At 37.3% G+C, this 21,898-nt stretch overlaps 1 protein-coding gene across 1 annotated transcript; it reads left to right on the top strand.

The window, feature by feature from the left end:
* Positions 1 to 86: 86 nt before the first annotated feature.
* On the top strand, positions 87 to 16,808 carry LOC306857369 (WD repeat domain phosphoinositide-interacting protein 1-like). Its single transcript, XM_079397282.1, has 13 exons — positions 87 to 426; positions 2,389 to 2,471; positions 4,580 to 4,749; positions 4,926 to 5,022; positions 5,140 to 5,237; positions 7,335 to 7,427; positions 8,934 to 9,004; positions 9,164 to 9,271; positions 9,394 to 9,558; positions 9,657 to 9,764; positions 13,744 to 13,874; positions 13,952 to 14,052; positions 16,227 to 16,808. Exons 1-13 carry the CDS (start codon positions 368 to 370, stop codon positions 16,275 to 16,277), a joined length of 1,335 nt encoding a protein of 444 aa, XP_079253408.1. The 5' UTR covers positions 87 to 367; the 3' UTR covers positions 16,278 to 16,808.
* The last annotated feature ends 5,090 nt before the right edge of the window (positions 16,809 to 21,898 follow it).

Here is a 21,898-nt window from a genome sequence, read left to right on the forward strand (position 1 = left end):
TACAGCCAATCAGCGTCTGCCGTAGTTGACTCGGCCAATCAGAGCTCAGCCAGACGACACACGACGCATTTCCCTCCACCACTAGTACGAGATGTTGATGTGACGCAACAACGATCAGCTGGTTTTGTTTTGCTTCATTCTCTGTGCTCCGCTTGAAGTCGCAAATGCACAAAAAACTTGTTTAATTGATTAAAGTGAGGCGGAAGAACAGTCGAAGCGTTGGAGTATAATCGTCTTCCACTTCATTCGGACCATCCAGTTTTTCCTCAGTAGGTCTCCGCTTTGCCACTATCTTCCCGAGCGGTCCAGCCGATCCCAGGCCTCCGATCCAGGGCGGAGGGAGGGAAGGAGGTCTTTGGGAATTGGGATGGAGACCGGAGATGTTTGGCCGGGGCTGTGCTGCGCCTCCTTCAACCAGGACTCCACGTAAGCGCCGCACATCTGCCGAGGAGTACATCTCTAAGATGCTATTAACCGCGATAAACCCTACTAGAGGGAATGTCACCTCTGCTTAGAGGATTGTCCGCAGTTTATTCTCTATTTTGATTATTATTACATATCCATAAACAGCTAATCACTATGTTATAACGGTGTTTTGCATGGTGAGGCGTTGTTTCAGTGCTGTTGTCTTCAGTGTTGGTACATTGTTTTTTTTTTTTTAGGTAGAAGTGCTTTGAATGGGATAAACTAACACACTAAACACTACAAAATCATCACGCATATTATTTATAGAGTTGATATGAATCATATTACAAATTTACACTGCAATGGTAGCACAGAAGCACTTCTGAAGTGGCATTTAGTTGTCTTTACACAGACTGTTTAATGCTGCTCACAGGTGGCATCAAAATTAGTGCTGTCAAGCGATTAATCGTGATTAATCGCATTCAGAATAAAAGTTTTTGTTTACATAATATACTGTATGTGTGTGTACTTTGTCAATTTTTTATGTACATATAAATACACAAACATTCATTATATTTTAAAAATATTTACATGAATATATAATTTATATTATATTATATATTGCATATTAATTTATATTAAATACAAATATTTTATATATAATTAGGCTATAACATATTTTTCTTAAATATGTACATGCATGTGTACACAGAAAAATACACACATATATTATGTAAACAAAAACGTTTATTTTGGATGCCAAATTACAACTGTATATTTTGTTATTAGGGGCTGAGGTGGGTCTAAACAGGCATCATTTATGCTCTGTTGTGTTTTTACTCTGTATTTTGAGCAGGTATAGAGCTTGGCTGTGTAAAGACACCTTTATCCTTAATTTTTATAGAGGAGAAACTGAAAGTTTGAGTTGCCTTTTTACTGAATTTGCTTGATTGTGTGATCTTATTGATCAGTCCACAGTCTCCTGACAAGGTGACCCACTTATGTCCTCTTTTTTTAGCAGTTGATCACACTGCTTTCTTGTCTTAAAAAGTCAAACACAGCAAATCCAACACAAAACGTGATACTGAGAGTCAGGTGATCTGACATATTGCTTATTTGAGATTGACGTCAGCTGTGTCTCTTGAGGCAAAACACATTTCTATTAGAAAAATCTGAATTTTGTTATTTTATATACAGGGTGTTAGTCACAGCGGTAATTACCAACACGTGTCAGACACTGTCATTTAAGTCCTGCTCTAAACACAAGGTTTTGTTTTGGGCTTCAGCAGTGTGGTCAGTGATGGTGGAGACATACTTATGTTCTCCAAAAAAGTAGGAAAGGACATGCTAAGCACAGGATCTGACATGAACAGCTTTGTCTAGAGGAATGAGGAGCCTGCGAAACAGATGTGGACCTTTTTTCCTTGACAAAATATATCCTTGCAACAGACCTAAACTATAATGTTTAAACAAAAGCCAAATAATTACAATCAACCTTTGTTGAGGTTAACACAAAATGTTTCTAACTTGTGTCAGGACTTGCGTTGTATTTGGGTTTTAAAGAAACTTTGCTTGCTACTTAAATCAGTGGTCTCAAACTCAATTCCTGGAGGGCCGCAGCTCTGCAGAGTTTAGCTCCAAACAGCTCCAAATCACACCTGCTTGGAAGTTTCTAGTGATCCTGAAGAGCTTGATTATCTGGATCAGGTGTGTTTGATTAGGGTTGGAGCTAAACTCTGCAGAGCTGTGGCCCTCCAGGAATTGAGTTTGAGACCAATGCCTTAAATAGTAGGCAGTAATGTCTGTGTTAGCCATTACATTGTTGCATCAGCCTAGTGACTCGCACTGACTTTCTTTTATATATATATATATATATATATATATACATTTATACATTATAAGCTGCATATGAAGTAGATACATAACTGTGGATGCACTTATTTAACAGAGTTGATACAGCATCAGATCTTATTGTTTTTGCAGGTCTTTGGCTGTGGGCACCAAAACTGGATACAGGCTATTCTCTGTGACCTCCGTGGACAAACTGGACTGCATTCATGAGAGCAGTGAGACATTCTCCCATTCTTTTTTTAGTTTAAATGTGATATAACGGGTTGTCTGCCAAACTACCATGCGATAGGTGGAACCAACACGCACCATATAATATAGTCATCATCATAGGGTGTAGCAACTTACCAAATAAACAGAAAATGCCATCTCATTTCCTTTGTATTGCGTTGAGAAAGAAATGAGAAGAAATTTGACTTTGGAGTCATTTTATATAAAGAGTTGTCTCTCAAAACATGTATGTGATCTGTGGTTGTGTTGTTAGTAATTGTCTTGTGATAAACTCGCCCTAGAGGTCTTAAAGTTGTTCTGTCTGTTTTAATGGAGTCAAAATAGCCTGCTGATTCATTTTACCTGGTGGCGGCAACACCCTTTTGTGTTTGAGATCGTATCTGCAGTCCACAACAAAGTCATTCAAAGATTTCTGGCTGGTAAAAAGCTGAAGCCAGAGAAACAGCCTGTTTTGCTAATGTATGCAAAATAAAAGGTATGCTTGGAAAGTCATAGGGTTAAAATATGGTAATGGTAAATAAAGAGTCTGAATAAAAAAAAAAATACAAATTTGAAGTTAGAAGAATCAAAAAATGTAATATTTACCACGGCCTCATATCATTGACAACCTTTATGTTTCTAGTTCTTCAAAAAGAACATTTGAAGAGTTTATTTGCAAAAAAAACAGAAAACTCATTTTTTTTTTTTTTTTTTTAAATCATGCTTTTTATTATGTTTACATGTTTTTATTGTGTTAGTTAGCTGTATTTTTAAGTTATTTTTGAACCCAGTCAATATAACCCAACTGCAGTTTGATTGAGATTACTTGGAATGCACAATGAAAAAACATGATTTCTGAGAATTGTTAAAAATGGGGTTATCTGTTTTTGCAAATGAACTCTTCATTTACACTTACACTTTAAAGGTACATAATGACTTCAATTTTAAATTTACACCATGACAGATAATGGCGTAATTTTTGTGGATTGCCAGCAGCCATATCACCCTGAAGCCCAAGACCAGTTGCCCACTGAAGCTAAGCAGGGTTGAGCCTGGTCAGCCTAGGAAAAACTAGGTTGCTGCTGGAAGAGGTGCTAGTGAGGCCAGCAGGGGGTGCTTACCCTGTGGTCTGGGTGGGTCCTAACGCCCCAGTATAGGGACGGAGACACTATACTGTAAAAAGCACCGTCCTTCGAATGAGATGTTAAACCGAGGTCCTGTGCTCATGGCCTCCTAATCATCCCCATATCTACTGATTGGGTTCATCACTCTGTCTCCTCTCCACCAGTAAGCTGGTGTGTAGTGGGCGTTCTGGCGCACTATGGCTGCCATCGCATCATCCACGTGGATGCTGCACATTGGTGGTGGTTGAGGAGATTCCCCCTTGTATGTAAAGTGCTTTGAGTGCCTTGAAAAGCGCTATATAAATGTAACAAATTATTATTACCTCTTTAAATGTTGCTTTTATCTCTATTTCTGTCATCTGATGGAGTTTGGGTTCCTTACCACTGTCACTTTTGGCTTGCTTACTTGGGGTTTAAAAGATCAGCAACATTATGGATTTGGCCGCACTGAAAATGTCAGATTAGAACAAAACTTGAACTGAATTGAACTGGATAATGACAGTGTTATCTTTATAGCGCTGCAATTTGTTTCATAATGGATGGATTTTGCAACACTGACACTGTTATTAAACTGAATTTAATTAAAATTAAACAGTCTTGAGCTGAAGATTGACACTATTGACTTTTCCAGAATGACATATAGTCCAATGAATTGTTTTATAATTTGTGAACTTTACACATTCACTTAACTGAACTGAATCACTAAACTGAGTCGAGCTAAATAATGTCTTGTTAGAGCTGCTTTACAGCAGAATTTGTCTCATGTTTAAAGATGTTTGCATAATTTATTAGTATTTGCATTATTTTCCTGTTTCTTACTGTGAAGCTGCTTTGAAGCAATCCATATTGTGTAAAGCACTGTATAAATAAAGGTGACTAGACTTGACTTTTAACATGACCACAAAGTGCTTGTACATCAACTACATGTGTTTGTATGTGGCTTCTTTACTTTTTGTTGCTGCTAATGTGTCCTTTTCTCTGCTCCCCTTCAGCAGAAACTCCAGATGTGTATATCGTAGAAAGGCTTTTCTCCAGCAGTCTGGTTGTGGTGGTGAGTCAGTCCATGCCACGTCGCATGAATGTCTACCACTTCAAAAAGGGCACAGAGATCTGCAACTACAGCTACTCGAACAACATTCTTGCAGTGCGTCTAAACAGACAGGTAAACGCAACACAGCTGTGCTGCCGCAAAACACCTGCCAATTATCAATTACACAGCTCCTGGATGAGATGAATGTTTGTTTCTGCTCTTTAATAGTTTAGCTTAGAAATGTGGAAATGAGCATGTTTGGTTTGTTCGAGAATGTTTCATTTGTTTTTGTGTGCTTTTTGTGGCAGAGACTGGTTGTCTGTCTGGAGGAATCCATTTATATCCACAATATAAAAGACATGAAACTCCTGAAGACCCTTCTCAACACACCATCCAATCCATCAGGTCAGTGAACTGAAAAATCTAGAATTATAATTTATATTTTATAAATCGATTTGAATATTAAAATATTAATCTGCACACTGTGGAAATTTATGTGTGGCCACCCATGTGTTTGTGTAGGTCTCTGTGCTCTCTCCATCAACCATTCCAACTCTTTCCTGGCATATCCAGGAAGTGACACCATCGGAGAAATTATTGTCTATGATGCCAACAATCTGGTAAAAATACTGGCCAAGAACTAGTTTTGCTGCTCATTTTGGCAGTTCCTTTTGGTTTCAGTTAGTTGCTGTACTTGAGACAAATGTGACCCTGGAGCACAAAACCAGTCTTAAGTCACTGGGGTATATTTGTAGTGTAAGGCTCGTCTATTGGTCCAATGGGGGTTCCCAATAATACGAGGAAGGTTTCTCTGCGTATTGCTTGTCTTTCCTTTTCGCAACACAACAAGATTAAATGCAATATATTTTCTCACATGTAGTAACTCGTTGTTACATCTGACTCCATTAATGAAAAAGATTTTAATGATATCTGTGCATCATTAAAGTGAACGAATATTTGATTATTCTGTTAAACTCTGATTATATTTTACCCGCTTAGATCAGGAAACTATATCGCTTCGAGTTCCTCACCAGGTCTCCGGCACAATTTCGTCAGTTCCAATGACCCAAAACAGAGGTATTTGGCTAAATATCTGAGATTTGCCGTATTCCCACGTGCAGAATCAAAGATATGTAATACTTAGCCCCCTTGGATGCCCCTTAAACTTAATTCAATCGTTTACTTTAGAGTCTTTTTGACCACCATTTAAAGACGTTAGTCGATCAACTTTACCTTTCTTCGAAATGGCTTTGTTTTGGCCAAGCTCGTGGCTTGTTCCACGTAAACTTATCTAAAGTAACATTAAATTAGAACAGAGGTCATCGACGCATTCAGATCTAGGCTGATCAAACAGCATCTGCTGATTCTAGACAGAAACTTACTCGTCTACTCGTCCAAGCACACTTGAATTTAGATATCGGGTATTAGTCGTCACTAATCTCTGAAGCAAACTTGTGGAAATATACGAATCCGATAATCTACTTGGGAAAAACAAATCTCAGAGTCGGTCAGAATACAATCAAACGTTTATAATTTATTGACCAGGTAATGAGGCAATAATTCCAAATCCAATTCATAAGAATAAAATCATCAATTGAACATGTCATAACAACAATTCAGAAATAGAGGAATTTGTAGAAATTATTACCTGTCAACAAAACTACACACAGCATTTGTGTGGGAAGTCAATTTACAGACTCCCCGAACTTTTCTGCACCTTTCCCTTATATACCCAGCTAACTATTCTTACTATTCTATATTCTTACCAAATGGTGGCGTCTGTCATTATAATTACATTTTGGTTCCCTGTTGAGGGATTCACACTGTGAGATTAGAATTTGTACTTGAATGGGTTCTTGTTTTACATACAGGAGGTATAGTCTGAATGGAGGATCTGGGGGAGGGAAACACCTTTTAAAGACCCATCACTTTTCTCATATTTTATAACTTCTTTTAGCTTTTCATTATGGTTGGGAGAATGAGACCATTTTACCAGGCGCATGGAGACACTTTAAATGATATCAAACATGCATAGTTACTACAAACATTGCATAGGTTTTCAGTGTATTTTTAGATGAGGAGGAGGAGGGGGGTGAAGGGGAGATAGTATGTATGAAGTGTGAGCTGCATTTGTGCTGCGTCTCTGAAGTTCCTTTTACATATGCAGGAGATAATTCAAGTGTTAATTTTCAGGAGGGCCTTTTGTTTCATCGAGGGGTTGATCAGACATATTGGCACCAGCCTTACAGTAGCAATAGCCCAAAATATATTGTATGGGTCAAAATTATCGATTTTTCTTTTATGCCAAAAATCATTAGGATATTAAGTAAAGATCATGTTCCATGAAGATATTTTATAAATTTCCTAATGTAAATATATCAAAACTGAATTTTTGATTAGTAATATGCATTGCTAAGAACTTCATTTAGACAACTTTAAAGGCGATTTTTCTCAATATTTAGTTTTCTTTTTGCACCCTCAGATTTCAGATTTTCAAATAGTTGTATCTCGGCCAAATATTGTCCAATCCTAACAAACCATACATCAATGGAAAACTCATTTATTCAGCTTTCATCTGATGTATAAATCTCAATTTTGAAAAATTGACACTTATGACTGGTTTTGTGGTCCAGGGTCACAAATGCCTAATCTTTAGTCCTGATGCACCTTATGAATCTTTTTCTTTGTTGTGTGTTTGTGTCTCTTCTTCTCCTCAGAGCACTGTGACCATGATTCCAGCTCATGACAGTCCACTGGCTGCCATCACCTTCAGTGCTTCCGGCACCAAACTGGCCAGTGCTTCTGAAAGGGTAAAGAGCCACTGTTTATTACATAGACACTCTGTAACGGGGCAAACAAGACGTGAGGCGAGCGGATCCATTTGTAAGGCTTTTATTCAGGGACGTGGTCACAAAACAAGCAAGGGTCATGCAATGGCAAACAGGTACAACACCGGCAAGAGTAGTCCTTAGGCAAGTGTAGGTCTATGATCGGCGAACAATATCCAACAGGGCAAGGCAGAGAGATAATCCAGGTACATGAGCAGTAGTGCAAACAGAGTCCGAACGGCAAGGCAAAGGGTTAATCCAGGAAACACGGGCAAGAATCAAAACACTAGAAAAACACACAAGGCAAGGCAAGGCAAGGCAAGGCTATGAACTAAGTGGGCTCCGTAGAGTAGCTATCGCTAGGAGAGTGATATACGCTATACAATACTCAGCGATGACAGAGAGGAAGTCCAAGGCTTATAAAGCGTGTCTGATGATAAGATGTGTAATCAGTGTAATGTGTGATTGGTGATAGCTGTGATCAGTGCAATGGATGATGGGAAATGCAGTCCAGGGTAATATGTAACAGTCTGTGTGGTGTGAAAGTCAATATGATGGAAGAGCGACCTCTGATGGCGAGTGGACGGAAGACCACAAACCGGATTCGTGACACACACAGCCAAGTGAACCTCACAAAACTGGTCAAGAACATGTCTGGGTCATGTTTCACCCTAAATCCAAAGGAAAGAGACTCTGACTTTAATGCTTTAAGGTTTTTGTATATATGATTATAGATTATTTTAAGAACATCCCAAACTGCCATTACCATAATGCAAAAACAATCTCATTTTCATACTGTTATGCAAAAAATAAATATTACATAAATTGCAAAGGCTTTTATGCTGATTTAAATACAAAGAAAATCATATTATAATATTTTGTTATAATTATAATAATTGTTTATTTTACTTTTTTAATGTAAATGTTTTTAATGCAACTCCAAGGCTTTTTGACTCCAAGGCCACTCAATGTCCACAAAAAAATTTCAGAGGCCCCATGACCTCTCTTGATTTATTGGATTAGAATTAAGGTTAAGGGTTTTTAAAAATATTTTTTACTCAAAATTTCTACCCAATAAAATATTTTAAAGCTTGGAATAATTAAAAAAAATATATAATATTCATAAAATATATAAACATGCCCATGGAGTTGTAAAATTTTATTATTAATCTACATGGTTTTTCCAGGACAAGAAATCACACTTTTTAAATGAAGCTACCTCATATATCAAATTTTTTCTAAAAATGGTAAAAAAAAAAAAAAAGGGGTGAATTAAAGTATGAAATCAAATTAACATATTCAGACATACTGTATAACCAGGCTGGGAATTTGTGGCAAAAGAGCTGAATTGGTAAATAAAATGTTCCTAAAATAGGCTTCAGTATTCTTTAGGCAAAATATAATTTTAATATAATAATAATATTTTTTTTTGGTGAAATGCAACACGCATTTGTTTTTGATCTGTCCACTTCTTTTCTGCTTTTTTAGGGCACAGTGATTCGAGTCTTCTCCATTCCAGAGGGACTGCGCTTGTTTGAGTTCCGGCGCGGGATGAAAAGGTACAGTGATGATGATTCAAAGCTCACAGTGCACCGTGAAGATACTTTGATCATACAGAAGAAGAAAATGAGTGTTGGAGGTGTTTGTGTGAACTGTGGTATGTGTGAGTCGTTTTCCTTCACATTTTTGACCTTTTATATGTGTCTGTGTCACCAAAGGTATGTCAACATCAGCTCCCTTTCCTTCAGCCCGGATGCTCAGTTCCTCTGTGCCTCAAGCAATACAGAGACGGTGCACATTTTCAAGCTTGAACAGCACAGCCCGAGGTACTGAAAATACTCTTTGCACTCACTTCGTTTAATTAACAACTGAACAAATGAGTCAGGATGCCTGCTTTCACTGACGAGTCTTAACTTTGTCAGTGTTTGTGTTTGTGTCTCTCTCGCAGTGGGGAGGAGGAAGCTCCCTCTTGGTCAGCATATGTAGGTAAGATGTTCACAGCAGCCAGTAGCTACCTCCCAGCACAGGTGTCAGGCATGATGAGTCAAGACCGAGCCTTTGCCACCGTCCGGCTCCAGATGGTGGGTCAGAAGAATGTCTGTGCCCTAGCAACGTGAGTCCTGCACTCATTACACAGCAATCTACAAAGTTTAACCTTTGTATTTACTGAGGAAAAAAAACCTGATTCAAGATTTTCACCTGACCAATCAGAATCCAGAAGCTTCCACGTTTGCTTGTGGCCTCCTCTGATGGGCAGCTATTCATCTATAACATTGATCCTCAAGATGGGGGTGAATGCACTCTGGTGCAGAAGCACAGGTGAGTCATCACTCTTTTTTAACTGGAAAAATAGTCTGATTTCAAAGTAAAACTGGACAAGTTCAAAGACTGATTCTTTGTTCAAACTTGTTCAAAAATAATTTAGAGTGGTTCACTGATTCGTTCACTGACTCGTTTTTCTTTTCTTTTTTTGCATTTTGCATCCGTAAGCCAGCGGATGGCAACTAGTGTCTGTATTTTTGTGTGTTAAGAGTGAGTCATCCAGACTTTTAAGTAATTACTTGAAAAGGAGCAATTTGTAACTGCATTTATTTAAAAAAAATTGTCAATTAAATTAAAGCTTAATGGGATAGTTCACCCAAAAGTGAAAATTCTCTCATCATTTACTCGCCCTCAAGTAGTTCCACACCTGTCTGACTTTCTTTTTTTCTGTTGAGTTTAAAAGAAGATATTTTGAAGATTATGGGTTAACAAACGGTCCCCACTGACTTCCATAGTATCAAAGTCAATAGGGATTTTTTTTTTTTTTAAATATCATCTTTTGTGTTCAACAGAAGAAATACATTTATACAGGGCTTAAACAACTTGAAAGTGAGTAAATGATGACAGAATTTTCATTTTTGGGTGAAACCTTAACCTTTAAATAAAGTGTAAATATTAGATGTAAAACTTTTAGTTGACAAGGCAAGTCTTGTTTTAGTATTTCATGTTTTTCCAAGTATTAAAATTAGTCAAACTAAATCTATATTAAAAATAAATTAAAACTAAACAGAAATATAAACTTATAAAAAGCTAATAAAACTGACAAAAGCAAATAACTAAATTACTTAAACTAAAATGAAACTTAGAGATGTTGCATTTGCAACTAAAGGTGAAATATTAAAAGTACTAAATCTGAAATAAACACACATTACACACACCGTTACACACACACACACACACACACATATATCTATATACAGTGGTGTGAAAAAGTGTTGGCCCCCTTCCTGATTTTTTAATTTTTTTGCATGTTTGTCACATTTTAATGTTTCAGATCATCAAACACATTTAAATATTAATCAAAGATAACACAAGTAAACACAACATGCAGTTTTTGAATGAAGGGGTTTTTTATGAAGGGAAAACAAAATCCACACCCACATGGCCCTATGTGAAAAAGTGTTCAGGAACAAATGAGAAAGAAAGTAATTGAGATCTATTAGTCTGGAAAAGGTTATAAAGACATTTCTAAACCTTTGGGACTCCAGCGAACCACAGTGAGAGCCATTATCCACAAATGGTGAAAACATGGAACAGTGGTGAACCTTCCCAGGAGTGGCCGGCAAAATTACCCCAAGAGCGCAGCGACGACTCATCCAAGAGGTCACAAAAGACCCCACAACAACATCTAAAGAACTGCTGGCCTCACTTGCCTCAGTTAAGGTCAGTGTTCATGACTCCACCATAAGAAAGAGACTGGGCAAAAATGGCCTGCATGATGAAAACCGCTGCTGAGCAAAAAGAACATAAAGGCTCGTCTCAGTTTTGCCAGAAAACATCTTGATGATCTGTGGACTGACGAGACAAAAGTTTAACTTTTTGGAAGGTGTGTCCCATTACATCTGGCGTAAAAGTAACACAGCATTTCAGAAAGAGAACATCATACCAACAGTAAAATATGGTGGTGGTAGTGTGATGGTCTGGGGCTGTTTTGCTGCTTCAGGACCTGGAAGACTTGCTGTGATAAATGGAACCATGAATTCAGCTGTCTACCAAAAAATCCTGAAGGACAATGTCCGGCCATCTGTTCGTGACCTCAAGCTGAAGTGAACTTGGGTTCTGCAGCAGGACAATGATCCAAAACACACCAGCAAATCCACCTCTGAATGGCTGAGGAAAAACAAAATGAAGACTTTGGAGTGGCCTAGTCAAAGTCCTGACCAGAATCCTATTGAGATGCTGTGGCATGACCTTAAAAAGGCGGTTCATGCTCGAAAACCCTCCAATGTGGCTGAATTACAACAATTCTGCCAAGATGAGTGGGCCAAAATTCCTCCACAGCGCTGTAACAGACTCATTGCAAGTTATCGCAAACGCTTGATCGCAGTTATTGCTGCTAAGGGTGGCCCAACCAGTTATTAGGTTTAGGGGGCAAGCACTTTTTCACACAGGGCCATGTGGGTTTGGATTTTGTTTTCCCTTCATAATAAAAAACTTCATTCAAAAACTGCATGTTGTGTTTACTTGTGTTATCTTTGATTAATATTTAAATTTGTTTGATCTGAAATATTAAAGTGTGACAAACATGCAAAAAAATAAAAAAATCAGGAAGGGGCCCAACACTTTTTCACGCCACTGTGTGTGTGTGTGTGTATATATTAGGGGTGGCACGGTACACAGATGTCACGGTTCGGTACGTACCTCGGTTCGGGGGTCACGGTTCGATACAATTTCGGTACAACAGGGAAAAAAAAGACATCTACTTTGCTCAGTTTCTTTTATTTTGATGTGAAAATGCTAAATATTATTACATGTTATATATATAAAATCTGTTTTGTTTTCATTGTGAGTGTACACAAATAAAAGCAGACCTTTAACTACAAGCAACAGCACAAATAAAAATACAATAGAGTAAAGATACAAATAAAATAATCAGTGATTTTCAGGGGGTTTTTTAGGTACAGAAATTGAAGTACGATTAAAGTAATCAAAAGGTAAAACAGCATTGCATATTTGACTGTATAAATGAAAGATTACTCTTTATTAAATTTACAAAAGCGATTCAATCAAGAGCAGTGAGTGATTTCTTTGTTGTTGCTGTTTATTTAATATTAACTGTCACTTTAAGAGAAAGCACTGATACTGTACGCCCAGCCGGCTATGTCTGCTATAGGATACTTACCAAGACGGGCATTTTGACAGAATTTTGTGTGAATTTATCCATTAAAACACAATACTTCAGAGAGAGCTTCATATTTGCGCGCGTTCTGAGGCGCAGGTTTGTGCGCTTCTGATGAGTGCACGCACAAATCTTCTCACTGCGCGCGCGCGCGAGCTCGCGTCCTCTGGCTCTTAAATATTTGAGCTGGCAAAGCTTACATGACTTTAGTCTAAACACCGATATCAACGTGTGCTGTTCAGGTCTCACCTGTGCGCGCGCTATCAGCACCGGGTGATGACGGAATAAATGCTCATATTCCAGCATACGCACTCGCATTGAACAAGAGTGAATGATTTGTCCACTTATTTTTTTTTTTTTTCTCAACGCTGTTGTTATAATGTACTGGGAAGCCAGAATGCGCATCCATTAACAGAAACATACATTAGCCGAACCCTATTTGTTTTACGTGTTATTTATAACAAACCACATGCCTTGACAGAATTCAGTTGAACCGCGGTCCTAGCGCGTGCCGAACCGTGTGTGGAGAACCGTGCGGTTCGGTTTTTTTCCGCGAACCGTGCCACCCCTAGTATATATATATATATATATATATATATATATATATATATACATACATACATACATACACGTACATGTTTTTGTTGTTTACAATCTATAATTTTTCTCCCTTCATTTTTCTTTAGGCCTGAATAATAGTTCTATTAATTAAGCAATTTAACTGGTTTATGGTCATCAGTAATTTTTTGCACATTTGTACATCTTCTGCCCCTTTTCCTTTATTGCTGTGAATAAGATTGTCTCAGATGTCACACGAGCGAATGACATATCCACTCTCGTTCAGTCACTGACTCCGTGAGCAAATCCTCATCATGAATGAGATGACCCAGTTCATTCAGCTCATTCATGAACAAGAGGTCACCTTGTGGTAGACTTATAAGTTGATTAAAATTTTTAATTCACTTTAATTCACTTATAAGTTGATTAAAATTTTTAAAACGCACTAGTTTCATAATTCACTTTGGGCCATGACTGTGTGCAATTTATAAGGTAGAACACAACATTAATGTCTATTTCAGTAGTATAGGCACTGACCTTATTTTGCTAAAACTTACCAATATGGCCTTTAACCCCTAGGCTGTTTGGATCAGATAAAGATTGGGAAGAGACTGAGAAATCCGAGCTCACGGAGCCACCGCAAGCATGCCAGTCCTATGCTGCCACTGTGGCCATCCCCACCTCTGGACCCGTTACAGCCACTCTCACAGGTACCACAGCACACTCAAACACACACGGTTCTACATGTGAACTCATTTTCATGATCGTCCAACTGTGTTTGTCTCAGGCTACTCAGAGGATGGGGGAGCTAAGAAGGGTGAGGTGATTCCCGAGCACGAGTTTGCAGCAGGACCCGTGTGTCTGGACGACGAAACGGAATTTCCTCCCGTGAGCATTCGCTAACCTCCCCACATCTAAGCAGCGGTGGTGCATTCCAGTGTATGGGCTTGTCTTGTCCCTCTGTCCACAAGCACTCAAACTAAATGTGATTTTTTTTTTTTTTTTTTTTTTTTTTTATCTTTAACCAAACCAACACCAGCCCGTTCAGGTCTGATGACAGAAAGCAGTTCATAATAATGCATTTTACCTGGACCAAATGTTGTAGTTTAATCACATCAGAAGATGAGTATGTTGTCTATTACACAACATAAAAGACAAATATCACTCCAAACATTACTTCTTTGATGTATGAAATAATGAAGTATATATTTCAGTGGTATTATAATGTATTTAGACTGAAATAATGCTACATTCATGTAAGTTCTGGGTGAATACAGACAAAGTGGGACTCTTAAAGCTTAATCATTATTACTAAAAATCAGAAGTTAATATAACTACTATGTGAAGACATACACTACTATCAAAAGTTTGGGGGAAGTAAAATGTTTTTTTTTTAAAGATATTAATATTTTTGTTCAGCATTTTGTTTGCATTATGTTGATCAAAAGTGGCAGTAAAGACATTTGTAATGTTACAAAAGATTTTTATATCAAATAAATGCTGTTCTATTGAACTGTTCAAGTTTTAAAACAGCACAACGGTTAATAAGATAATTATAAAAAAATGTTTCCTGAGCATCAAATCAGCATATTAGAATGATTTCTGAAGTATTATGTGACACTGAAACTGGAGTAATGATACTGAAAATTCAGGTTTGTCAACACAGGAATAAATTACATTTTAAAATATATTCAAATAGAAAACAGTTATAATATTTCACAATATTACTTTTTTACATGTTTAAATAAATAAATGCAGCCTTATATATATATATATATATATATATATAATAAGAGACTTCTTAAGCATAAAAAATCTGTATATGTAGCCTATTGGATTATGTTTAACGGCAATGAAAAATCATTAAAAAGTGTTCCACATGATCTGTATTCATCTTAGATGGTGAAATACATTTTCTGACACTAAACCTGCTGTTGTAGTCTAATGATGTTTCTGATCTTTATATACATGGACATGAGCACAAGTTAGATGACTAATTTGTTTGTTTGTGCACAGACAGGACAATGAACAATGCATTAAATCCACCAGTTATATGTCTTTCACATTCTGTTGGCCTTTTTTATGCAGTAAATGCTGGGTTCATTCATCACCATTGCTACAAAAGATAACTATGTAACTATGAAAGCTCTTTTTCTGTTTTAGTCTAAATGGCATGATCTCAAACACATTTTTGTGTCTATGCACACACACAACATACAGGAGTATTTCAGCTTAAACATGCTACATCTGAACAAATCTCAAAATATTAATCAATATGGATTTTACAATGCAAAAGATCTCAAGATAAAGAGGAGAATCTAGAAATGATGCTATATATTGATGCAGTGCTCACTTAACTCCACAAGGTGGACCACTTATTGTTGTCCAACAGGCCTTGTTAACTCTAACACTTCCTAACTTGTTTTGATAGAGCTGAAATTATACTTTCAGATGCTTAAAGGGATAGTTCACCCAAAATAACAATTTGCTGAAAATGTATGCACCTCTGTCCATCAGAACAAATTTGGAGAAATTTAGCATTATATTACTAGTTCACCAATAGATCCTCTGCAGTGAATGGGTGCCGTCAGAATAAGTGTCCAAACAGGTGATAAAAACACCATAAGCAATCCACAAGACCCCAGTCTGGTGTGATGGCACCCATTCACTGCAGAGGATCCATTGATGATCAAGTGATGTAAATCTAAATATCTCAAAATCAGTTCTGATGAAGAAACAAACTCATCTACATCTTGGATGGCCTGAGGGTGAGTAAATTCTCAGCAACTTTTCATTTTTGGGAGAACAACTATTCCTTTAAATGGACGAGCTCAGGACTCAGAAGGATTTCATCTTTTATAGGATGTCAGTTTGGACTGACATACTCAGATGCCATTGCTATTGCGTTTATATACCTTCCAAGTGTCGTGGTGTACTAAAATGTCATTATGGCTAACTGATGTGTCAGACATGTTCTCAGCTAGCTCCTGTTGAGATTTGTATCTGTCTATAACACACCCATGGCTGAGGGAACAATAAAGCTCTGTTCTGGTTTCCGGTAGATAAATTGGTGCCGTGACGGATCTGGGCGAGGCAAGGGGAGACGACCGTGAGAGGGTAGAGAACAGGTGGAGGCTGCAACTGTCACAGGAGGATCCTCAGTGCATGAGCAAGGACAAACAAATAATAAAAAAAAATAACTTCAGGGTGCTAAATTATTAAAGGAACGGTTGAAATGATAATATCTTAAATTGAGTTGATCAGGGATTTGAGTCGTTGTCACTCAGACCCCTGAAGGGTGTGTTATAAATGAGGTGCATGACTGAAATATAACCACATATTGTTCTAGTTACGTAACACATTGTAGTAATTCAGTCTATACTGTAGCATTTTATTTTTAATTTATAACACCATCATATTGAATCATAAGAGAAGAGGAATTACTTTTTTATATATGTGTTTTGCTGTATTGATACTTAATATGTTTACATGTTACTATCCTGAATACTAATACAACGGGATGTTTTGTATGTATGTGCCTATGATATTACTTGTAAGAGTGCAAAGTATTTTGCTGGATTGCTCAAGACCAAAAGATTAAAAAAAAGAATTATGTAGGAAATCTATTAGGAATGAAATTATGCAAAACACCTCCTGTCTCCTGTAGTCTTTTCTTCATCGGATTAGAATAGACATTTTCAATCAAAAGTTCTTTTTTTTTACCACTTGTATTCAGCAAGGATGCTTTAATTTGATCAAAAATGACAGTAAAGACATTAATAATGTTACAAAAAAGATTTCTATTTTAAGTAAATGCTGTTTTTGGACTTTCCATTCATCAAAATATCCTGAAAAACATACATTATATTGCCAAAAGTATTGGGTCACTTCCTTCTAATGAACATGTTTGACTACTTTAGTAATTTCTGTGAGTACAAATCTTAACCCTCTGGGCCCTGAGGGTGTTTTGGGGGCCTGGAGAACTTTCGACATGCCCTGACATTTGTGCTTTTTTCAGTTGCTTATAAAAATATAAATGGCTAAAGTCTAATAACACTGTAAACAGCACAAACAGGGCTACACTAATATGTTAGCAGCATTTATGTACATGATTGTGTTTTTGAGAAAACAACGTTTATGCGTGGTTAGTGAAAAACTAAAATTTTGAAGTCACTGAAATAAGACCATAAAACACATACAGAACAATTGTTTACAAGACTTTTGAGAACCGAATCTTGTAGGCTAGAATTTTTACTTCACAATTATGTGAAAATCATTCTGCTTACTCATTCACAGAAAACAATATATTGATTTAAATTTTTAAAGACATGTTTTGTGATTGAAAGACAATATGCGAGGGAGTGGTAATGGGCTTGAATATTAAGTGATTCTCACCTGAGAGACAAAGGGCCCTCCCCTAAAGCTGCTAATGGGCCATCAGTGTGACTGTGACTGAGGCAGGTAAGACAGAGTGAGGAGACTGAAAAAATGGGTTTTTAAAATGATTTGTATTTTATTTACAACACAGTAGAATCAAAACATACACAATGAAGGTCAAAAGACACATTATTGTGCACTGATCTAACCACAGAGATGTGAACAGACTTTGACTCGTTCCTGCAACAGATTCTGTTCAACAAGTGAAACAGATAAATCATACCTGATATTTACGTGTTATTTACTCATCAATGACCTGTATAGACACTATAAGGACAAAAGTGTTGGGACACCCCCTTCTTTAAAACAGAAAAGGGCACTAACAAAACTGTGGCAACAAAGATGGAAACATAATTCATGTATTTAAAAATTGTATTTCCATCTCTGTTGCAACAGTTTTGGACGTGTCTAAAATGACAGTACCCTTATGTACAAGTCATTGGTGTTTGGTGATGAGTTTTTGGCTCAAGGTCTGCATTTAAAGTCACACCAGCGGAGTTCAGCTGGGATCAGGACTTGGCTTTCTGCAGACCAGTCAAGTTCTTCCACTATGTCTGAATCAATCATGTCTTTTTGAACTGTGCCTTATACACAGAGGCACTGTCATGTTAGAATAGAAAAGGGTCCTGTCCAAACTGTTGCTATAAATTTAGAAGCACACAATTACTTAGAATACCATTATGTGCTTTAACATTAAGATTTGTAATCACAGAAATGACTAAAGTAGTCAAACATAAGAAGGGGGCGACCCAATACTTTTGGCAATATAGTGTATCACTGTTTCCACAAAAAAAAAAAAAAAAGCAACACAACATTTTAAAAATGAGAACTGTTACTTGAATAGCAAATCAACATCAATAAGATGATTTCTGAAGGATCATGTGATAGTGAAGAATGGAGTAACGATGCTGAAAATACAGCTTTGTCATCACATGAATAAATTACATAGAAATGCACTACTACATAGCTGTTTAAAATTGTAAAAATATTTATATAATAATAATATGGAATGCAACACTATTTTATTACATTACTGTACTTCTTGGTGAGCAAAAGAGAATCCCATCAAAAATGTTTTATAATTATATCTTATCATATATTATAATTCAATACGCATGTCATTGGACACCATGAATATTTCTGTCATTTGGGTCAGATTTGTACCATAGGTCACATTAGATAATCTATCTAATAGTTGATAGGTTGTTTTCTTTACCCACATTTTACATGGTCAGGCCCACTTCCACAGAGAGATCTTAAGATCTTTCATATCAATACACATGAAGTCTATACAGTGTGAGTGAACAGCATACTATATGTGGCTTGTACAAATATGAGATAATTAAGACCGGATTATTCCCCTGATGACAGAACGTGAACAAGATAACCTTAGAATTTTTTTATTTTTTTTCATGTGAACATGAGCACTGTAGTGCTGTGAAGAGTCACGCTGATCATTATTTCAAGATTCAAGATTCAAGAGTTTTATTTGTCACATACACAATTATACAGAGTATAACCAGCAGTGAAATGTAGGTCAGGTCCGCTCCAAGGACAGTGCAATTATAAAGTATACAAATATTAAGAGAAGAAAAGTAGAAAAAATAAAATAAAAGAATAAAATAAAAAGATAAGATAAAAAATATAAATATAAATGTGCAGGTCAGTATGTTGTTGACTTAAATAGTACTAAGAGGAATGTGCAAAAATAATGTGCAAAAAAGTTGTACAGGGTATATAAATAGCAGCAATATGAGGTAGAGAAAAAATATGAATAGCTTATTGATATGGTGATATTTACATGGAGTCAAGTGATGTTATGACACAGAGTTAGAGTTTAGGAGCCTGATGGCCTGGGGGAAGAAGCTCCTCCTAAGTCTCTCAGTTTTTGCCATCAGGCTACGGAAGCACTTACCAGATGGAAGCAAAGTGAATAGCTGGTTACCAGGGTGATTTGAGTCCTTGAAGATTTTAACAGCTCTATTTTTGCAGCGTTTGAGGTAGATGTCCTGCAGAGAGGGGAGAGCAGACCCTGAGATGCGCTCAGCTAAGCGCACAACTCTCTGTAGTGCTTTGGAGTCCTGATTGGAGCCGTTTCCATACCACACTGAGATGCACTGAGTCAATACACTTTGTATGGTCCCTGAATAGAAAGTTTTCAGGATTGCTGGTGAGACCCTGAATTTCCTCAGCTGTCGCAGATGGTACAGTCTTTGCCTGGCTTTCTTAACCTGTGTTTGGATGTGTGTAGTCCAAGTCAGGTTCTCTGAGATGTTTACACCGAGGTACTTGAAGCTACTCACCCTCTCCACAGGGGTCCCACTGATCATAAGAGGAGTGTAGGGCTGCTGCTGTCTCTTCCTAAAGTCCATGATCAGCTCTTTAGTTTTGCTCACATTCAGAGAGAGACAGTTGTCCTGGCACCATGATGTGAGTCTCTCTACCTCATCCAAGTATGCGGTCTCATCGTTGTTGGAGATGAGGCCCAGAACCACAGTATCATCAGCGAATTTGACAATAGATGTGGAGCTGTGAGAGGACACGCAGTCATGCGTGTAGAGAGAGTAGAGCAGGGGACTCAGGACACAGCCCTGTGGGGCTCCTATGTTCAGAGTGATGGAGTTTGAGGTGAACTGGCCAACTTTCACCACTTGAGGTCTGCCGGTGAGGAAGTTTTGAATCCAGTCACAGAGTGAGGAGTTTAGGCCGAGGTCTGTGAGTTTAGATGCCAGCTTGATGGGGACTATAGTGTTGAAAGCTGAGCTATAGTCAATGAATAGCAGCCTTACATAATTTCCATTATTTGTTTTGAAAGGCAAAAGAACATGTTGAGCTTTGGGCATTATCCCGTCAAAACAACTTTGTTGATCCCACAGAGTTTTGTGTTCAACTTCTGAGGTCATTTCCATGGGAGATTTCATGTATTATTATCTGCCCTTGCTGTATATGCTAATTCTTGTAAAAGGATATTAAAGCTACTAATGATATCCAATAAGATTCGCATGTATGAGTTCAAATGCATTTTATACACAGTCTGAAATAATCCATGCTTCTCTCACAGCAATGAGCAATAATCACTCTATTCAAAGTCAATGTAACTTCATGCTCCACAACATATGCAGCAAAGCAGCATGTAAAACAGAATTAGCTGACAATAATACAGCCCCTTAAATATACTGTTATGTTTAATTTCCAATTAAGAAACATATTACAGTTTATAACAAACAAACAAACAAAAAGTATGTGTGCTGGTTAAAATGTTTTGCCTTCAACAGAATTCTAAGAATGGCTCATTTATGTAACGGGGCGAACAAGACTTGAGACGTGCAGATCCAAGTGCAAGCTTTTATTTATAAACAGTCAATAAACAGGCAGGGTCAAACAACGGCAAACAGGTATGGTACGGGCAAGACAGCAATCCTAGGGCTAGCGATATGGAGCGAATTTTGTGCCAATATTCATCAAACAAATCCAGTGTTTTGCAAATAAACACAATCTGCTTTGCAAAGAAAAACTCAACTTTCAAACAAACGCAAAGTGATTTTCAAATACAAAACTCTGAGAGAAAATGCAGACATATGGACAAATATATGTATTGTGTGTTACAACTGTGAGACTCATTTGCCTTTTTATGAGGAAACTTGGCTTGATTTTCTTACAAATGCATGCAGGCTGATTTTCTCACATGTGCAACTTTCTTTTCCAAAAACAGCAGATGGCGCTGTCGGTCAATTTACGCTAGTCTCCCGAGACCTGAAACACTTCTTTACCTTTTCAGACCAATATGAGTGGGGAACAGGTGAGTTTCTGTCTTACTAGATCTATAATTAACCATTTAGATGTTTTCACAAAGTGACCCTACTACAGTGTCAGTGAAATTCACAACAAGTGCTGTAAAGTTGTTAACATGATTGATTAGTTCAAAAATCAGGAGTGACATGACTAAACATTTAACTAGGCTATCTTTCTCTATAAAAAAAAGATCCATTCTCCGTACCTCTTATCCTCTGTTGGATCGCGGGATATAGAATATACATGTATATTGATACAATTGTTCAACATTCAAAACAATGCAGGGGTATAATGCAGGGGTATAATGTATTATCCACTCTAATACACTCTAATACATTTAGAGTGAAGCAGTGGTTTTCAAACCTGTCCTGCAAGCACCCCTGCCCTGCACATTTTGTATGTCTCCCTTATCAGACACCTTAATCAACTCATCAGCTCGTTAGTAGAGACTGCAAGACCTGAATAGGATGTATCTGACAAGGGAGACATACAAAATGTGCAGGGC

The sequence above is a fragment of the Barbus barbus genome, assembly GCF_936440315.1.
Source record: "Barbus barbus genome assembly, chromosome: 3".
NCBI classification, from domain to species: domain Eukaryota; kingdom Metazoa; phylum Chordata; class Actinopteri; order Cypriniformes; family Cyprinidae; genus Barbus; species Barbus barbus.